At 44.0% G+C, this 21,472-nt stretch overlaps 1 protein-coding gene across 1 annotated transcript; it reads right to left on the reverse strand.

The window, feature by feature from the left end:
* Window positions 1-2,107: 2,107 nt before the first annotated feature.
* On the reverse strand, window positions 2,108-21,423 carry MRM2 (mitochondrial rRNA methyltransferase 2). Its single transcript, XM_089682422.1, has 3 exons — window positions 21,338-21,423; window positions 7,168-7,457; window positions 2,108-2,630 (listed from the first exon to the last, which is right to left on the reverse strand). Exons 1-3 carry the CDS (start codon window positions 21,355-21,357, stop codon window positions 2,179-2,181), a joined length of 762 nt encoding a protein of 253 aa, XP_089538548.1. The 5' UTR covers window positions 21,358-21,423; the 3' UTR covers window positions 2,108-2,178.
* Between the last annotated feature and the right edge of the window lie 49 nt (window positions 21,424-21,472).

Below are 21,472 nucleotides of genomic sequence, written 5' to 3' on the forward strand. Positions count from 1 at the left end.
GTACTCTGATAATCTGTAGATTTAACAGATGACATAACATATCACCTCTGATAAAGGAATTAATTTTCATGGGTGGGTTGTACTTACTTTTTCACATAACTGTATGTTATAAAAATACTTAGAAATGTTAATTGTGTCCAAGCAGTACCTGGAAAATCTACCTTTTGTTTGGAATTCCTCTAGAACATGGGTCTCCAAACTTTCTAAACAAAGGGCCGGTTTACTTTCCTTCAGACTTTAGTGGGGCCAGACTGTGGCCATTAGTAGAAATTGTCCTGGAGTGAGTGGGAGTAAACAATGAATCTTTGGCATTATGGGGGAGGAGTAGGGCACCATCGTTGGTGTCAGTGGGAAGAATAATGCTGCATTGTTGGTGGAAGAAATGGTACCTTATTCTTGGTGTCAGAGGGAGGAATAGTGTTCCATTGTTGGTGTCAGTGGGAGGAATAGTGCCACTTCTTTCGTGTCAATGCCCTGTTGTTGATGTAAGTAACAGGAATTATGCCCTATTGTTGGTGTCAGTAACAGAGATTATGCCCTATTGTTGGTGTCAGTGGGAATAATAGTGTCTTGCATCAGTTGGAGGAAAAGTGCCCCAAAGCAAGCTAAGCCAAAGGCTGCATCCAGCCCCCGGGCCAAAGTTTGGAGACCATTGCTCTAGAAAAATAGCACTTCCTTGAGTGTTCCTAGGCACTCCTGTGTCTATAGCCTCATAGCTGTATATCTGCATTGTGAGAACTAAGGCTTTGCTGGTGTTAGATTTGATGATGTCACTAATGTGCTGCTTGTGGTTTTTCCTGCTGGAACATCTGACATGAGGAAGCAGTGCAGTGCAGAATAAAGGATGGCAATAATGGGGGAAAGATCAGCTGCAGGGAGACCCCAGGCAATACTGGTGACTATTCCTTTGCCCTCCTCTTTCCTATTTTTAGGCACAGCTTCCAGAGTTCAGTCTTTCTTTAGAGTGAACTTGTGGTTTATTCTGCATGAGCAGCACACAAGTTCAATTAGGCTTTAAAGTGCTATTAATCCCAAAACAAATATGTATTATATTGCAGTTTACCAAATCTAAGATGTGATGGCTGCATTGGTTTTCTTTTTTAGGCTTTATTTCTGTTCTCACCTGGTGATCTGGCCAGTGAGTCTGTTGTTTTTTTTTTTTTTTCAAAAGACAAAGTTGTACTGCAGATATAGCAATTAGAAAATCAAGACAAAACATTTAACACTGACAGGGGTACTTTCGATGATCAGCCTTTATGTAAAACTTTTATCCGAAAATAAAATAGAAGTTGCAATAACTGCTTAAAAAGTATTAGCTATAGTTTGGCTTCAGTTTGTTGTGTATTTAAAGAGGTTGTAAAGCATTAAGGTTTTTTTCCTTTAATGGATTACCCCCCCCCCCCCCAGGCCCCTTTTACTTACCAAAGCTCGATCTGGATCCAGTGCTGTGCATGAGAACACCAGTTCTCTCCCTCCTCATAGGGTGGATCAATAGCAGTGGGAGCCCATGGCTCCAGCTCCTGTCAATCATATCCTACGACAAGGCAATGGGGGGGGGGGGGCAAAGCCCTGTGGTCTGTGTCTATGGATGCAGGCAGCAGGGCTCAGGAGTGAGTCTGCATGAGTACTCTTCCTTAGCAAGTGACTTGCTGGGGGTACTCGGAAGGAGCCAGGACTGCTAGCAGGGGTCCCCAGAAGAGAAGATTTGGGGCTGCTCTGTGCAATAAATGTTTAACGCTATCACTTGTTAGTCCACCTAACACTCTCTCCCAGAACGACAATACTGCTGTCCAAAGGTGTCTCTGTTCCACCATCCAGAGTGGGGGCACTGTAATACAGGAGGTATGTTACCAGCTAGATCACCAGGTCAAAATAGAGGGAAAAAAAGCCTAAAAAAGAAATATAATGCAGCCACTTCATCCAATGTAAGCTGCAATAAATTAAATTTTTAGTTTTGGGTTTAATACATTTTTTCCCATTACCCACATGAACTGGAGGTTCTTTTCCATTTTTAAATAATTATTTATAAATACTAAGGCCCACTGGACATCACAAATAACAACAGAATAACCAAAATCCTGTTAAAACATAAAAAGTAATGCAAATATACAAATAACAATAAGAATGCTATTTATTAAATATTGTATTTTTAACGACAGAAGGAGATTTATTGTTGGATTATAAAGAATTAACTGTGTATGCAGATTGGTTTTCTTTGTATGATTTTGCCAGCAAATATAACTCAGAAGAGTCCATTCTGCTAGCTTTCGGCTTTACAGTCTTGACATGCTGAAATCTTTGTCGCAGTCTGTCTCTTATTCGATTGATTTCCCTGCCATCCCAGACTTTGCACAGAAAAGTCCCCCCGGGTCGCAGAACAATGGCTGCCAAGTCCAGAAGAGACAGACACATGCTGGCTAGTATGTGGTGATCCAGATCTCTGATCCCACTGGCATTGGGAGCCATGTCGCTCAATATGGCATCTGCTTTGCCAGACGGGAGAAGGCTGAGTATTTTCTGGTGTGTGCAGGGGTCTGTAAGGTCACATTTAGAGAGAAACACTGCTCCATGCAGGGGAGATATGTGAAGAAGATCCACACCTAATACATAGCCAACACCCATTGTAGGATCTACAAAAGAAACAATACTTTACAATAAGAATTCAGTGCAAATATTAACATTGTTATACAGTTAGCTTAAGAAAGAATGCATGTGATCAACTACAATCAAACACAACTACAATCAAACACAACTACAATTAAAACACAAAATACATCGATAAAACAATAAGAACTTGCATCCTTGGAACACTAAACTGAGACAGAGGAAAGTAAAAAAAAACCCTCAAATAAAATATGGTCTAATTTACCCTAAGTCCCGGTTCATATATGAACAATTTGGAATTGCAGGCAGAATCATGGGGATTGTGCCTGCTTTTCCAAACTGAAAATTGTAGCAAAACATGTGTTTGGGTGCCATTCATTCTTAATGGAACTCCGAAAGCGGTCCAGTTTTGCTGTGATTGCCGTGTGAGAAAACGTGCCTGGTTCAGTGCCAAAATTTGATACATGAGCATCTTTGGTGCGAAAAACAAGCATAGGGTAGCCCATTCGAGTGAATGGGCTGCCCTATGTATAAGACGCAGAAACGTGTGTAAATCAAAAAAAGTGAACACTACGCAAAGTGTGACCTGGGCCTAACAGGAAAAAAATGATTTCCTCATCTTTGGAGGAGAATGGATAATTCCCTAGATCAACCTTCTATTATGTTATTTCTTACAAATATTAAGAGCAATTCATATTTGTTTGCATTTAGAAACATACCCATCACTTTTTGAAACAATCTGCCAAGCTAATGCGATTCTAAATGTTCATTTTTTTTTTTGTAAAATAAAAACATGTCTATACTTAACTGCTTTGTGCATTGGTTTTGCACAGAGAAGCTTGGATCCTACTCTTCTCTGGTCCCCCGCAGGCTCTCCTTGCTCCTCCTGTCTGTAGGGTACCCCCACAGCAAGCAGCTTGCTATGGGGGCACCTGCTGCTCCATGTGTCCATTCATACACGGAGCTGCAGCTTCGCCCTGCTCTCCTTCTTTTCTCATTGGCTGTAGGAGCAAATGGCGGAGGGGCGGGGGTGGCAAACAAGTGGAGCTTCCACTTTTGGGTGGAACTCCGCTTGAAATCTAGGGAGTAGAATGAGAGGCAGTATTACATACTGTGACAGGACGAGGTTCAGTCACCATGAAATTATGGGAAAATGTGACACAGGATTCACATTTAAGGTAAATACGACATTCCAGACTAGTGTTTCTGGGCAGAGAAAGCGGTGCCTTCAGCTTTCTGTAGTCTGGATCGGAATATTTAATCCTGTTTCTGGGTTTTGCTTGACACCTGCAACCAGAGTACACAGGTGTGCGGTGTCATTATACACTCAGGTCTGAGAATAGCTCAGAGCTCCCAGTTTGGAGAACGCTCCCAGTGGGGGAGACGGAAGGTCTCATCGATGGTTCAGAGGACCCAGCCAAGAGACAGAGCTCTCAGTTCAAGTCAGCTCCTATTGGGGTGTCAGGAGAACCCCAAAGCATAGGCCAGAAGTGGTCCATGCAGCAGGGTGCCGTGACCAAAGGCTATAGAGCCAAGTATCCAAGAGAACTGGACAACACAGTCTGAGATACTGGTAAGAGGTACAGCGTGGTACTGCCATTGAAACTGAGTGAGGTTATAAGGAAGGTGGCTCAGCATTTTTCAGTATTTATATTCTACTGAAGCTGGAAAAGATCCCTTGTGTGAAAAATTTATGTTGGACTGTCATTTGCTTTCTGCTGTTTTAATACCAGTCCCTTAAAAATATTGCCTGTCTACACTGGATTCACTATATAAACGCATCTACCATGACTGCTAACTACTTTATGTCACAATACCCTGACTCCTGCTCCGGTGTTGTCCTCTTCTTTCTTAGGCTTTGATCTGTGAGCGGTCCCTCAGCATCATCACATACAATGCAGGGCTGAGAACAAAGGATGTCCGATCAGCTGCACTCCAAACAATCCACTTTATTGAACCAAGATAAAACCAATGCAGAGAGTGGAAATACAGTGGGGGACTGGCAGGTAAACGCGTTTCATGCTAAATACAGGTCATTACCCCTCTATTTAGCGTGAAACACGTTTCACCTGCCAGTCCCCCACTGTATTTCCACTGTCTGTATTGGTTTTATCTTGGTTCAATAAATTGGATTGCAGCTGATCGGACGTCCTTTGTGCTCATCTATGCAGCATACGAGCTGGGCTAGCACCTACAGGAGGAGTTGTGCTTGGAGATTGGGAGTCTCTCTACCTTGAGCAGCGGTATACATATACAATGCAGGGCTATTAACCCTGCATTGTACATGGAGAGGGCATATGTGCGACCGCGGCCATAAGTCTTATATAGAGGGCTGCAGTGACCTGTTGGCACTGGTGGAGGGAACTTGTTGAAGCATGGAAAAAGGTATTTCTCCGTAGACAGAAAAAACATTTAATCCTTGCAGTGCAGGGGGCCACTGCAAGTTTTTTTTTTTTGTGCCCAAAGTTGGGCCTAAATAATGTCATGTGACACAATATAAATGTGTTCCAGTAGCACTGGGGAAGGAAGTACTGTAGAATCTGTCCCGTTGTATATGACACTTTGGACAGGACATACACTTTAGGAAATATATATATAAATCAGTGAGCGCATACAGAAAGCGACCAGTGCATTAAAAGGAACCACAAAGCCTTTCTGATAAAGTCATAAAACATAGAGTGCAGCGCTAAAACAAATATAAACCTTTGACATAAATATGTGTGACTAATATAGGTCCACTAGTATCCTCAATGGGAATTATATAGTCCACCATATAGTATCAACCGCTGTGAATATGATCCAATCTTCAATGCCATCACCCCTACTGCAGACGTGTGTTTACACGAAACGCGTCTAGGAGGAGCCTTCGCACGCCTTGACGTCACACCGCCGGATCAGGAGGTCCGGCGGCCTACACATGATTCATACTGCACCAGTATTTCAGGCACTGCGGTAAACCCTGGGATTGAACACCTATGATCAGACCTGTAACCTTCCCATGTATCACTGAGGGATTACCAGAGGAACTTGGCACCAGGTTGTCTTCTCCCAGGACCCCAGGATGTATATGATCCAGATATGTGCAAGTATATTGTGCTTCCGGTGAGTAGGCAATCTGTCAGCACCTCTACAATTGAAGATTGGATCATATTCACAGCGGTTAATACTATATGGTGGACTATATAATTCCCGTTGAGGATACTAGTGGACTTATATTAGTCATATATTTATGTCAAAGGTTTATATTTGTTTTAGCGCTGCACTCTATGTTTTATGACTTTAGGAAATATGTTCATGTCTCGACCAGTGTTTCTCAACCTTTTTTTAGTCAAGGCACCCTTTAAAATTTTAAAATGTAAAAAAACGTATTATAATATTTTTAATTAATTCAGCAACATCCACGCATGTAAGAGGTCATTTATTCTTCCAAAGCAAATACACTTTTGCATATTGGTACTGATTAGTATTCCAATGTTTCTCTTCTCCCTCAGTTTTTCTCCAGCACTGACAGGGAGAGAGGCAGGGGAGAGTAAACCCCTTTACGGCGGCCGCACACAAATGTGCGGCCTCCCGGCATCTGGGCCTAGTCGGCGAGCGGCCGGACATTTGCGTTCATGTAACAAAAAACATGTGCTGAGAGCGCGCGCTCCCAGCACACAAGTCCGGTACTCATGGAAAGGTCCCAGTCTGCTCTTTCGATCGGGACCTTTCCCGATCATGTGACCGCTGTGAGGCCGTCACATGATCCCTAAACCACGCCCCTCCCGGCGTCTGAAACTCTTAAAGGGCCGGGAGGCGCCGGCGGGCAGGGGTTAAACAAATTTTTTATATGAACTATTATTCCTGCGCCAACAGATACCCACAGGTACTATACTGCTGCTGTGCACTGTGCAAAAACACAAACCACAATAAATAATAAATAAACCAGCGCAAACATAGACCTCTACACACCATCAATAAATAAAGTGCATCATAATAAAAAAATTAATAAAATTAATAATTAATATTATTAAAAATCAAAAATGAAAGATCAAAAATCAAAATCACTTGATATTTTTTCACTTGATTTTTTCACTTGATATTTTTTCACTTGATATATATTTTTTCACTTGATATATATATGTATATTTCACGGACAAAAAAATATTTTTTTCTGGTTTGCAGACTTTCATTTTTGATTTTTAATAATATTAATTATTAATTTTATTAATTTTTTTATTATGATGCACTTTATTTATTGATGGTGTGTAGAGGTCTATGTTTGCGCTGGTTTATTTATTATTTATAGGGGTTAAACAAGGATGCTGTGCAGGCAACCGACAACCTCCTTATCAAATGATGATGTCATTGGTTGTCAGATGTCGGCACCTTGACGGTTGTAATGGTGCACAATGAAAACCTATGGCCCTTTTGTAACTAAAAGGCAGTTCCACCCGCTGGCTTGTCCACAAGTTTTGGCCAATTTTTAGACATTTTGCCAAGGCTACCATGAAGAAACCTCAAGGCACCCTGGTTGAAAAAGGCTGGTCTAGACGATGTAGCTGGATCTGACAGTTTGCTCACCTTGTCCCAGGGAATTGACTTTCTCAATAAGAACCTGGCTCCAGGCCCCAGGAGCAGCACCACAGTCAATCACATGAAGTCCAGGCTTCAGGATTTTTAGCTCTGTGTCAATTTCGAGGAGCTTGTAAGCGCTGCGGCAGCGGTAATTTTGTTCTCGAGCCGCTTTTACATAGGGATCCCTCTTCTGCCTGCTCAGCCATATATGCTCTGCTCCTGTCTTGGCCTTTTCTTGAATCAGGCTAATATGAAGATTCCGACATTGCACTAGCAAAGAGGCTTTCCGACAAAATCTGCAAACAGAAAAACCACTGAATTGTCACAAAATATATTTATAACAGAAAAGTGAACTTGTGATGGCACCAATGTTACTTCTAGAAGTAAGCATGCAGCCAATGAAACATACTGCTTAATACCTTTGTATCACTGACCCAGGATATTTACGCAAATCAGGAGTTCTGACTTCCCCTGCTGCAGGTTTGTTCTGAGTTAGTACCTCAAATTGTTGAAGTCATAAACAGTCGGAGAACTATCACTTTCAGGAGTTTAGCAAAGGCAGCCTACATGTTTCTCTCAGTATAGAAGCTCTTCAATGTGTATTTTAGCTAAATTTGAAACCTTTGCATGTAATCCCCTTATAATTACAGTATGTGTTGTACTGATGTACCAGCATCAAAGTGTACCTAATCCCAAAAACTAACATTTGATATATTGCACTTTACCAGTTCTTTGACGAGGTGGCTGCATTGCTTTTCCTTTTTCAGGCTCTTTCCTTTGTTTTTACCTGGAAATCTTCTACATAACACACTTTCTGCCCTTGGGTGACCATGTTCACTCCTCCACTGTATCAATGGAAGAAGCCAAGATCGTCAGTCATTCTGTTTCCCTGATTTGAACTAAAAATCGGACTAGTCTCATTATAGAGGGAGAGCAGAATTAGTAGTTCACAGTGACATCACCACACTTGTGCATCATTTAGAAATATGAGTCCTTCTGTCACAGTGTTTTTTCTCTTGCCAAATTCAAATATACACAGGGCACCCTAACAGGAACCCTCCCCCCCATATTTATTATAGGGATGGGGGGGGGGGGCAGAAAGTGACCATGTTTCATGAAATGTGATCAGAAAGGTGGCCTTTAACCACTTCAAGTCCGGACACATTCACCCCCTTCCTGTCCGGGCCAATTTTCAGCTTTCAGTGCTATCACACTTTGAATGACAATTGCGTGGTCATGCAACACTGTACCCATATTAATTTTTCAGCATTTTTTTGAGACAGATAAAACTTTATTTTGGTGGTATTTACTCACCACTAGGATTTTTTTTTTTTTGCTATATAAATGAAAATGTCCAAAAATTTTGAAAAAAGTATTTTTCCTTATACAGTTTTGCAAATAAATAATCTTTCCTCATAAATCTTGGCCAAAATGTATTCAGTTATCTTTATAGTAAAAAAAAAACAAAAAAAACAAATTAGTTTATAACCAAAAATGATCATTTTTGAAAAAAAGTTTTTACATTTTTTTTTTTTTTTTTATATTATTATTTTTTCTTTTTTAACATACTGTCACCCTAGCAGTACAGTGTCACCGTAGTGACACTGTACTTGTGGGGGGGGGAGGGTGATGAAGATTTTTTTTTTTACACTGATTGCTTTTCACCCATAAAGGCTGTAAAATCAATCATTACTCCTTTTGACTGCATTCTTGCAGCCATTGAGAAATACTGTGAGAGCGGTGATTGGTCACAGCTTGTCACATGGTACAAGGCGGTTGTGAATAGCCTTGTACCATGTGACCTCTGTGATCATTCCCAGGTTTCACAAGTAGTAAGCACTGATGTCAGGAAGTGACATCTTGCTTACAACTATTCATGTGATCACTGATAGGCCAATCAGTGATCACATGAATTGGGACCTCCGGACACAGTGGGCACTGGAGCGCGCACAGGCTGTAAATGCGGGCGCCATTTATAAACAGCAACCAGCTCCTGCAATGCTCCCGTCTGGCTGTTTATGTACATGGGCAGTGGTTAAAAAAACAAAAACCTGTACTAAGAAAGCGCAGTCATTTGTAACATTTTTTCTGAAAGCTCTAGAACGTCAGTACACCTAAAGTGACTTAGTCCTTACACAAAGAGGCAGGGAAGCAAAGGAAAGGCTAGTATGTGGTGTTGCGGAGAAGGGCATTTAAGTGAACCTGTTGCAAAGACAATTTTTTCAAAAAAGGATGGTTGCACAACACAGAATTATGCAACTAAGGGCTCATGCATATGTGCAGCTGTCCTTGCTGACCCGTGAAAAGAGATCCACAAATAACTGCTCTTCAGAGGTATTTGACAGGCAATGAAGAGGCTATATGTTGCCTTCTCACTGCCTATTTAAAGCGATATTAAACCCATTATATTGTATTGAAGCTTACCAATTCTTTAATGTGATGGCTGCATTTGTTTTCCTTTTTAGGCTTTCTTTCTTCTATTTTCAGCTGGCGATCCAGACAGCAAGCCTGTCGGTTTTCAAAAGCGTAAGCTCTCCAGCAGAATGTATCAGTTTACACGGATGAGCCAATCCATTTACCACTAACAGAAGTGATTAAATGATCAGCTTTTAGTTATTCATGTAAAGCCTTTATCCAAAAAACAAAAAGATTTGCTGTAAGTGTGAGCTGGAGTTTGGCTTCAAATTGTTATTGTAATAAAATCTGCTAGTACATCTAACACTCCCCTCACATCAGAGTAACAGTGTTGCTGCCCAAGGGTGCCCCCTGAAAGCAGAGGGAAACAAATAAAAGAAAACTGATGCAGCCACTGCATCTAATGTTTGGTAAACTGCAATATATTAATTTTTAGTTTTGGGTTTACGGCTGCTTTAAACCCAGTAAGTGCTGGTTCATATATATGCAGATTGGATGAGGTTTGAATAGCATGACATGTGAAATAACATTGCTTCCTATGGTGCCTGTTCACATATGTCTGATGCACTGGCGGTGCGAATTCAGTGCGGTTTGAAAAAAGAGTCATGTCCAATTTCTGAGCAGTGCCTTCAGGTTCAGGTGCTGGTTACAGCCTATTGACTTCTATGGGAACCGTTTCTAAACTGCGTATGTGTGAACAGGATAAGATCCTGAGCTAATCCTGTCCTGAACCTAATGTGAACCTGACATGAGCCGCTGAACAACTACTGTATCAATTAGCTGTGAAACCTGAGCTTTAATCCGCATCACACATGAGTGAATCAGCTCTCAATGCTGCTCAACTGAACCCATTACACCCAGTTGCAGGGTGGATGCATCATGGCCCCATACACTTAAGTGCAGGGGCAGACTGACAACTCATGGGGCCCCCGGGCACTAGGGGATCATGGGGCCCCTGTATTCTTGCCCAAACTCAAAAAAGCCTATGAAAAAGGTACCAGGGGCATCTCATAGGGCCCCCTACTGACCCCGGGCCCTCGGGCAGTGCCCGGGTTTCCAAATGGTCAGTCCGCTCCTGCTTAAGTTGGTTGTGTTCGGCATTGACCAAATGCGACATCCTTTTTATTTTATACCATGGCATGTTTACAGCCCTGAGATGCTATATGCATTTCTTTAAGTGGGTGGTAAGGGCGTAGTAAAACCAAGGCTCAACTGCCTGCTTTTACAGCAACTTGGCCACTTGTATGAACAAGCCCTAAAAGCCGCAGTTCTAACACCAAATTCCTCTGGTCCAAATCATCATAATAAATTTATATTAAATTATACCGAACTGACTTTCTGCCTAGATAGCTAGAGCCCTTTTGCAGATGTCCAATTGTGCATTAGTTGCCTGGCCAAATTAATTAGCAATGGCAAAAAGCACAAGTCCCACAATGTCTTTACATCAGGCACAAAGCAGGATATCCTTTAATTATATAGCCTTGACTTTTAATCCCGAATATAAATAAATAAGAATAATCCCACCATAATCTTTTCTCATAAAAATATTATTGCATTTTTATAGCTGCTTTAAATTGCTGCTAACCTCAGTAAGAAGAGTTCTTTAATCTATGATTAATACCGGCACCCTTCCTTGAATACGGCAGCCAGAGCATTATACGTCCCTATGAATATTAACACTTTTATCTAGTTTAATCTTGTATGCAGTAAATGTGAATAACTGACAATTCTTCTAAGTGTCTACTCTTTTACAGTCAACCGGAACAGTGTATAGGGCAAAGCTGCACAGGCGATTTATAAAAATGAAGCTATGCGCATAAAATAATAACAAAAAAAGCAAGAAGCTAATGGAGGTCAGGGGGGATAATCAGCCTACCACGCCATACCACATGCATTGTCATTACAGTGGTGGTGGCTGCAAGGACCCCCCCTTCCTCTTTTTGGGGTATCATCTGCAGTAAGGACTTCCCAATTGTGGCACCATTCTCTGGAAACAAGGACTGTTAACCTCCCTGGTGGTATTTCCGAATGTAGCTCGGGGTAAAGTTTCAGTACCACAAGCGGTAACCCCGAGCTACACTTGGGCTTACCATGGGGCGCTGCTCTGGGATCCCTCGGTCACTTACCATGTCCCTCCTGCAGTGTCCCCTATAATGTACTCCAGCGGCTGCCGGCATCTGTCATCTGGGTTCCGTCCCCTGTGAGCGTCGGGATGTACGGGGGACAGAACGGCGGGAAATTTGAAAATTACATATTGTGACATTCACTCAATACACTAAAATAACATAGTAAAACATTACTGTATCAAACCATTTCACATACATTTTGTCCTGAGTGCTTTGTCCTGTGCCCTGCCTGCATTTTTACTGTTCTTTCTGCCTGGAAACTGAGAAACGTCCATGGCGTCCAAAAAGCGTCTCTTTACGTCAAAAGCGGTTTTAGACTGACTAGAGAACAGCGATAGTAAATTAGAACCACTTGCAGAATTCAGTGATAATGATTCGTGGGGAAATTCGTCATCAGACACTGAAAACGATTTTGCGACTTTGCTCAGTGATGTGCGAACTTGGCGCTATATTTCAAATTTCAGTGTTTTTGGTTTGATTAGATTATTGAAATAAATTTATTATTAAATTATTATTTTTTATGATTATTTATTAAATTATAACTTATGATTTCATGTTTCAAAATTTAACATACCCGGGATGATTACTAGACTCTTGTTCGGACAGATTTCAGTGAGTTGTTCCTAAAAATTACAGGCCTACAACAAAAAATTATTTTCCATGCAAAAAAATGTACCGCTTTGAGCACAGAAATATGGACATAATCAGAACGCTAGGGAAGTTAAATTACTCTACTTCTATGAAACTATTTATAGTATGTTTACTAATGGCGTCCATACGATAAGATGCATACCCACCTGTGAGAAAGAGGACTGAGGTCCGAGAAACGTGTTGGATACATAAACCTCTACATAATGCAGAACTTTTGAAACGTATAACAATGTACAGTACTGGACCATATACTCTCATGAACCTGTATGATCTTTTGGAATTGAAATTTGAAAGTGTTTCTTCTAATTAAAGTGACACTAAATATAATTATTCTCCAAAAATAATCCATACACATCCACTACCTAATGGTTCTGGAATCTATTTTTCATGAAATTGATTCTGTTTGTGTTTTTCTGCCTAACCAAAATGTCCTCAATGAGCTCCCAAACTCTTAGGGCTCATGTACACGGGGCATTTGGAAAACTCTTCTGACCGCTGGAAACTGCTAGAAAATGTAGGTTAAAAAACATCAGCTTAACCGCGTTTATGCACGTTTAGCTGCATTTATGCGCGTTTGCGTTTAGAAGCGTTTTTAAAAGATAACCTCATGAGACCCTTCTAAATGCCCAGAATGCACTGCAATATAGTAAATAATTAACTATTTCAGACATTTTGAGAGAAATTGAGGGAGCAGAAGCAGAGAGAGCAGTATGTGTTGAGATGACCTGTGTTTTCTGGTTGTATTCACTATGGATCCCATGATGAGCATAATGCGGCACGTTCTACCATTTTTCCTTCACGTGAAACCTGGAACTGACTGCGCTGGTGTGCTAGGATCATTTGAATACATGGAAAATGCTGTGCATGCATTTTTGATAAAGAAAAAAGGCTCTGGACAGCATTTGGATATGGACCTGTCAAAAAAGGCGTCTAAACGCAAACACTTGTAAACGCGGTTAACCGCGTTTACAAGCATTTGGCAATTGAAACGCCAGTAAAATCTACTCCTGAACGCAATTTTGGTGCGTTCAAAAAAATACTGTAAACTCAACTGCCCGTAAATGACTGTAAACGATTACATGTACATGGACATATAGGAAAACATAAAGGAGAGTTCAGGGGCTGCTGAAAAAAAACACTCAACAACTCCTGAACTTCAGTTTAGCAGCTGCAGTGTACATGAGTCCTAAGGAAAAAAATCTACAGAGGGCTTTGGAAAAAGCAGTGCACATTAGCTGCAGTCATGTGCACTGAATGCACACTACACATCCCATAGTCCATCTTTAGAGCAAGCAAGAGAGGGTGGCTACCAGGAGCGGACTGACAACTCATGGGGCCCCCGGGCAATAGGAGATCATGGGGCCCCTGTGTCCTTGCCCAAACTCAAAAAAGCCTATGAAAAAGGTACCAGGGGCATCTCATGGGGCCGCCTACTGACCCCGGGCCCTCAGGCAGTACCCAAGTTTCCAAATGGTCAGTCCGCCCCTGGTGGCTACATTCCTACATACAACTGGAAAATAGAAAAGGAACGCAGCTACCCTCTAACAGGAAGTCAGATCACAGCAGCAAAAAAAAAAAGGAATTTGGAGATATGGAGGCGGCTAAGAGCAATAAAAGGCACTATTTGAGTTTAGAACACATATTTGATTAGCAATTTTTAAACCAGAGTTATTCGCACTTTAACCACTTGCCGACCGCGCATATCCGAAAGACGGCTTCACCGCGGCCGGCCAGTTCTGAGTGGACGTCATATGACGTCCTCCCAGAACGCGCTCTCCTGCGCGCCCCAGGGGGCGCGCACCCGGCGATCTCCGTGATCGCTGTGTCCTACGGACACAGCTGATCACGTGATGTGGTGAAAGGCCGATCCCACCGGCCTTTTACCACGTGATCAGCGGTGTCCAATGACACGCTGATCACAGGAAAATGCAAGTGCCGGTTCTCGGCTGCACTTTCCTCACGCTGTCAGATCGTGAGGAAAGTACTGCCGAGAACCGGCAGTTGTCAGAGCGGGGATCGGCACCGATCATCAGGGCTCTGATGATCAGTGCCCTGATGATCGGTGCCCAGCAGTGACCCCCGCAAGTTCCTATCAGCAGTGCGCCCACTAGCCCCGCCCACCCATTCCCAGCAGTGCCCCCACCTGTGCCCAGCAGTGCCCCCACCTGTGCCACTCTGCAGTGCCACCTACCTGTGCCCAGAAGTGCCACCTACATGTGCCCAGCAGTGCCACCCACCTGTGCCCACCCACCTGTGCCCACCAGTGCCACCCACCTGTGCCCACCCACCAGTGCTGTCCACCAGTGCCACCCACCAGTGCTGCCAGTCAGTGCCACCAGTCAGTGCCCAGGGGTTGTGCCAGTCAGTGCCGCCAGTCAGTGCCCAGAAGTGATGCCAGTCAGTGCCGTCTATCAGTACCCATCATCAGTGTCACCTATCAGTGCTGCATATCAGTGCCGCCTATCCGTGACCCCTAATTAGTGCTGTCTATCAGTGCCGCCTATCCGTGCCACCTCATTAGTACTGCCTATCAGTGCCCTTTAGTGCTGCCTATCAGTGCCCATCAGTGCCGCCTATCAGTGCCCATCAGTGCCGCCTCATCAATGCAAATCAGTGAAGGAGAAAAAATACCTGTTTGAAAAATTTTATAAAAGAAACAAATAAACTTTTTTTTTTTTTTCAAATTTTTTGCACTTTTTTTAATTTATAGCGCAAAAAGTAAAGCGCCCAGTGGCGATTAAATACCACCAAAAGAAAGCTCTATTTGTGAGAAAAAAATGATCAAAATTTCATATGGGTACAATGTTGCATGACCGCGCAATTGTCAATCAAAGTGCGGCAGCGCTGAAAGCTGAAAATTGGCCTGGTAAGGAAGGGGGTATAAGTGCCCGGTAGGCAAGTGGTTAAAAGAATATAAAAAAGCACAATGTGATTTTTAATATATGTTTATGTGTCATTGCTGCAAGCCCCTATATAGAATATAAAACTATTTAGATGTAAAAGTTTTTAGCTAAAATAACTTACAATTAATCCTGAAATACCCATAACAGATTGCTAACATATGGTACAACAGATATACTGACAGGTCTGCAGGAGACATGAATAGCACCAGCGATCTGTTGATTGCTGGCGCAATGGTTTACAGGCTTCTGCAACAAAAAATAATAAAAGCACATTTTTTTTTCCTGCACAAACAGTGCATTATTATTTTCTCTATAAAGGTGAACCTATCCTTTAACCACTTGCCCTCCGGAGGATTTACCACCCCTTCCTAACCACGCCATTTTTTGTGATACGGCACTGTGTTACTTTGATCATGCAACGCTGTACATAAATGAAATGTATGTCTTTTTTTCCCCCACAAATAGATCTTTTTTTTGGTGGCATTTGATTACCTTATTTTCTGCGCTATAAACAAAAAAAGACAATTTTGGAAAAAAAAACAATATTTTTGAGTTTTTGCTATAACACGTATCCAATAAAAAAATGTAAAAAATATAATTTCTTCATACAATTTGGGCCAAAATGTATTCTGCTACAATATCTTTGCTAAACAAAATCCCAATACATGTAAATTCATTGGTTTACGTGGAAGTTACAGCATCTACAAATGGTGGTATATGTACTGGAATTTTTTTTTTTATACTAGTGATGGCGGCAATCAGCGACTTGTAGCAGGACTGCGGGGGGCATTCTGACACTGGGGGGGAACTGACTAACTGTCACTGATATCCCAATGACACTAATACAGTGATCAGTGCTAATAAAAAGCACTGACACTGTACTAATGAAAGGGGAAGGGGTTAACATCTGTGGCGACCAAAGGGTTAACAGTGTGCTTTGTGATGTTTAACATGATGTGCTGTGTGTGTTTTACTAGGGAAACATGCTGCTTTGGGTTTCTCTGCTGTGCAGAGAAATACAAAGCCCGCATGTCCTTGTTGGCAGGAAAGAGACTCGTGTTGTTTACACACACAGGTCTCTCCCGTCAAGTTTACACGGCGATCGCTGGGTGCTGGCAGGGAATCTCTGGCTGGGACCCAATGATTGACATCCCTAGCTGCCAATGGCGGCACAGGTAGGGCGGCGCATGCGCACGCCCCCTACCCAGTAATGGAAATCACGTGTATATATATATGTAACTTTTTGCAGCCCTGCAACAGTAGTCCTACTATAGGGTGGCAGGAAAGTTGTCAAGCTGGCTATACACCAGTAGAATGTTGTTCGAAATTTTTTGTTTTCTAAAAGTTTGTTTGTTTTTCTAATCATTCGTGGTGTTAAATCAACATTCATTTTTGACTCTAGTGAGGAGAAAATTTGAAGCAGCAGGATGGAAAATTTTTATTGAACAAATTAATTTCTAACAGTGAATGTGGTTTTGTTCAGTAAATTACATTCATTCCAAAACCGAACATTAAAAGCAAATGAAATTTTGAATGACAGTAGTAAAATCATCAAATGTATTGAGATTTTTGCATTAATGATTTTTTGGAAATTCTACATGTGTATGCCCAGCTTAAGAGAGAATTTCCTAACATTTTAGTGAGATATCCTCTCACTCCCTGGTATGGAAGCGGAATCTCTCTAACGGGACCCAGTCACAAATAAAAAAAAATACTGGCAAGGGTAATGACAATCCTTTATCTCAAAAAAAAAAAAGTTTTATGGCTCATTTTGTAGGATGCAGAGATCTGTGCACTGTAAAAACAAGCATATATCTGAGCCTGGGAATGACAGCTGATTGCCCCGGCTGCAAATGATTGCCCCAGAACAGGTGACAGCTTCCTGGCAGGCTCGGGCTAGGATTCAAACAGATCCGTGCTCATCCCTACCAAAGTTTAGGCCACATTTCATTCCTTCATGCAGGATATGTATAGGGGCTAATGATCTACCACCCTTCTCTCCATCCATGGACACAGGCTCAGTGATAAGGACACTCAACAATCCTCCATGCAGGGTATATATGGGTAGCCAGTGATCTCCAATCTACTCCTCGCCCACTGACACACAGGGTGCCAGAGATCTACCACTTTACTCCTGTTCCGTAGACACACAGGGGCTAGTAGTAGAACAAACTTCATTCCTCCATGCACGCTATGTATAAGGGGCCAGTGATCTCCACCCTACTCCCCATTCATGAACACACCAGAGACCAGTGATCGCCACCCTAGTCCCCATCCATGGACGCACAGGAGACCAGTGATTGCCACCCTACTCCCAATCCATGGACGCACAGGAGACCAGTGATCTCCACCCTACTCCCCAACCATGGACGCACAGTAGACCAGTGATGTCCACCCTACTCCCCATTCATAGACACACAAAAGACCAGTGATCGCCACCCTAGTCCCCATCCATGGACGCACAGGAGACCAGTGATCGCCACCCTACTCCCAATCCATGGACGCACAGGAGACCAGTGATCGCCACCCTACTCCCCATCCATGGGCGCACAGGAGAGCAGTGATCACCACCCTACTCCCCATCCATGGACGCACAGGAGACCAGTGATCTCCACCCTACTCCCCATCCATGGACGCACAGGAGACCAGTGATCTCCACCCTACTCCCCATCCATGGACGCACAGGAGACCAGTGATCTCCACCCTACTCCCCATCCATGGACGCACAGGAGACCAGTGATCTCCACCCTACTCCCCATCCATGGACGCACAGGAGACCAGTGATCACCACCCTACTTCCCATCCATGGACGCACAGGAGACCAGTGATCTCCACCCTACTCCCCAACCATGGACGCACAGGAGAGCAGTGATCACCACCCTACTCCCCATCGATGGACGCACAGGAGACCAGTGACCACCACCCTACTCTCCATCCATGTAAGCACAGGAGACCAGTGATAGCCACCCTACTCCCCATCCATGGATGCACAGGAGACCAGTGATCGCCTCCCTACTCCCCATCCATGGATGCATAGGATACCAGTGATCTCCACCCTACTCCCCATCCATGGATGCACAGGAGACCAGTGATCTCCACCCTACTCCCCATCCATACACACATAGGAGACCAGTGATCGCCACCCTACTCCCCATCCATGAACGCACAGGAGACCAGTGATAGCCACCCTACTCCCCATCCATGGATGCACAGGAGACCAGTGATCTCCACCCTACTCCCCAACCATGGACGCACAGGAGAGCAGTGATCACCACCCTACTCCCCATCCATGGACGCACAGGAGACCAGTGACCACCACCCTACTCTCCATCCATGTAAGCACAGGAGACCAGTGATAGCCACCCTACTCCCCATCCATGGATGCACAGGAGACCAGTGATCGCCTCCCTACTCCCCATCCATGGATGCATAGGATACCAGTGATCTCCACCCTACTCCCCATCCATGGATGCACAGGAGACCAGTGATCACCACCCTACTCCCCATCCAAAGAGGCACAGGAGACCAGTGATCACCACCCTACTCCCCATCCACAGACTCACAGGAGACCAGTGGTCTCCATCCTACTCCCCATCCATGGATGCACAGGAGACCAGGGATCGCCTCCCTATTCCCCATCCATGGATGCATAGGATACCAGTGATCTCCACCCTACTCCCCATCCATGGATGCACAGGAGACCAGTGGTCTCCATCCTACTCCCCATCCATGGATGCACAGGAGACCAGTGGTCTCCATCCTACTCCCCATCCATGGATGCACAGGAGACCAGTGATCGCCACCCTACTCCCCATCCATGGATGCACAGGATACCAGTGATCTCCACCCTACTCCCCAACCATGTACACACAAGACACCAATGATCTCCACCCTAATCCCCATCCATAGACACATAAAAGACCACTGATCTCCACCCTACTCCCCATCCATGAACGCACTGGAGACCAGTGATCTCAACCCAACCCCCTATCCATGGACGTACAGGAGACCAGTGATCTCCACCCTACTCCCCATCCATGGACACACAGGAGACCAGTGATCTCCACCCTACTCCCCAACCATGGACGCACAGGAGACCAGTGATCTCCGCCCTACTCCCCATTCATAGACACACAAAAGACCAGTGATCTCCACCCTACTCCCCATGCATAAAAAACACACAGGAGACCAGTGATCTCCACCCTACCCCCCATCCATGGATGCACAGGAGACCAGTGATCGCCACCCTACTCCCCATCCAAAGGGGCACAGGAGACCAGTGATCACCACCCTACTCCCCATCCACGGACTCACAGGAGACCAGTGGTCTCCATCCTACTCCCCATCCATGGATGCACAGGAGACCAGTGATCGCCACCCTACTCCCCATCCATGGATGCACAGGATACCAGTGATCTCCACCCTACTCCCCAACCATGTACACACAAGACACCAATGATCTCCACCCTAATCCCCATCCATAGACACATAAAAGACCACTGATCTCCACCCTACTCCCCATCCATGAACGCACTGGAGACCAGTGATCTCAACCCAACCCCCTATCCATAGACGTACAGGAGACTAGTGATCGCCACCCTACTCCCCATCCATGGGCGCACAGGAGACCAGTGATCTCCAACCTACTCCCCCTTCATGGATGATGGAGACACAGGAAGACAGCGATCAGGACAAGGGATGAGTTTAGGCATGATAGGATCCTAGTCTGAACCCACCTGATCTATCCCACCAGGAAGCTGTCACTGTCTGGGCCAATCATAAACAACCAAGGCATTCCCTGCCTTGCAGTTATAGGCAAACAAGGGGTGAGTATACATGCAGATGCGGGGCAGACAACGTCTCGGATGCTTATGATTGGCCCAATAGAATGTCACCTTATCGGTGGGATAGCTCAGGTGGGTTTAAACTAGGATCCAAACATGCCTGAGCTCATCCCTAATCAGTAGCTATCCTTTATTATACTCCCACCTTTAAAACAGTTTGGCCACACCCACCAATAAGCATGCTGTGCTAGAGGCCCTGCCCCCACTCCCAGGAATACAGATTTTAAAAGTTTCCTGGAAAGTTAATGAGATGCAGTAAAATCTGACAGGGGATATGCCCATTGTATCCAGAAAAACAGAAAATTCTCACATTAGATCGACTTTATGCACACACTGCATTCACATCTGAGTTTCTTGTGAATGTGTGCAATTGTGGACTACATGCAAAGGGCAGCCAATTCATTTAAATGGGCTACCCTGTACATGACAAGTGCACCGTGTACCTTTTTGAGCCATGAGCATTGCACCTTTCCCACATGCATCGGTTTCCTGAGTCATTTATAATGAATGGCACCACAAGCGTGACACGTGTTTTTCATGTGATCCGTGAATGCAGCCAAATATGTTACCATTTAGCCTGCACTGTAAGGATCCTGATGTATTATTCCTTTGTAGGTCATTACTGGGTCAGATAACGTACATGTCGTACATTCACCAAGGACCACCAATGTCACTTAAAGAACTTTTTATTTTCCCATGCAGTGGGGTTGTGCCCGCACTGCATGGGTTATCTACTCTTTTTTTTTTTTCTATGGGATTGAAGAGTGGAGATATACTTACCTAATCTGCTGATCCTCCGAGCGCAAGACCAGTTCCCGCTGCTCCTGCCCCCCCTGCTTGCGGTCTTGTAAATGGACTGTTCCTGATGCCATCATGCCCATAGACTGGCTTTGGACATGAGGACATCGTCAGGAACAGTCCACCGCTGGACATGGGGGAGCACGTTTTTCTGAAGGATCGGGTAAGTATAGCCTTTTGGTGAGCCCCTCGACAAAATAAGCAGTTAACCCATGCACTGCGGGCACAGCGCCATCACATGGGAGAAAAGAAAATCATGTTGTTCTTTTTAATAACAGGTTAGAACGACCTTTGACGTCTTTGTATGACCTATGCAAGATGGGAAGTTTCTGCACACCTGTCCTGTCCCTCATAGTGTCTAATTTATACATATATCACCCTGTTATCTACACCTGCTCTTCCCAGATCTACTACTAAACATACCGTACACCACACTCACCTATTCCTTACAGCAGCCATCACCGAGTCACAAGAAGCAGCTCATCCTGAAACATCGGCGGCCATCTTTGTTAGGGGCATTGCGTTCAAACCGGGTTAAATTATATTTATGTGACTCTGAAAGTGCTGTGTACAG

Source organism: Staurois parvus, unplaced genomic scaffold (assembly GCF_062004578.1).
Source record: "Staurois parvus isolate SC_StPar_1 unplaced genomic scaffold, SC_StPar_1.0 ptg000018l, whole genome shotgun sequence".
NCBI lineage: Eukaryota > Metazoa > Chordata > Amphibia > Anura > Ranidae > Staurois > Staurois parvus.

Excerpts from the sequence above, each read along its gene's own strand:
- MRM2 (XM_089682422.1), bottom strand. The coding sequence starts at position 21,357 with ATGGCTGCTGTAAGGAATAG. Across the intron at positions 7,458-21,337 it reads ATGGCTGCTGTAAGGAATAG|ATTTTGTCGGAAAGCCTCTT; the intron begins GTGAGTGTGGTG and ends TTCTGTTTGCAG. Across the intron at positions 2,631-7,167 it reads AGTCAATTCCCTGGGACAAG|ATCCTACAATGGGTGTTGGC; the intron begins GTGAGCAAACTG and ends TTTCTTTTGTAG.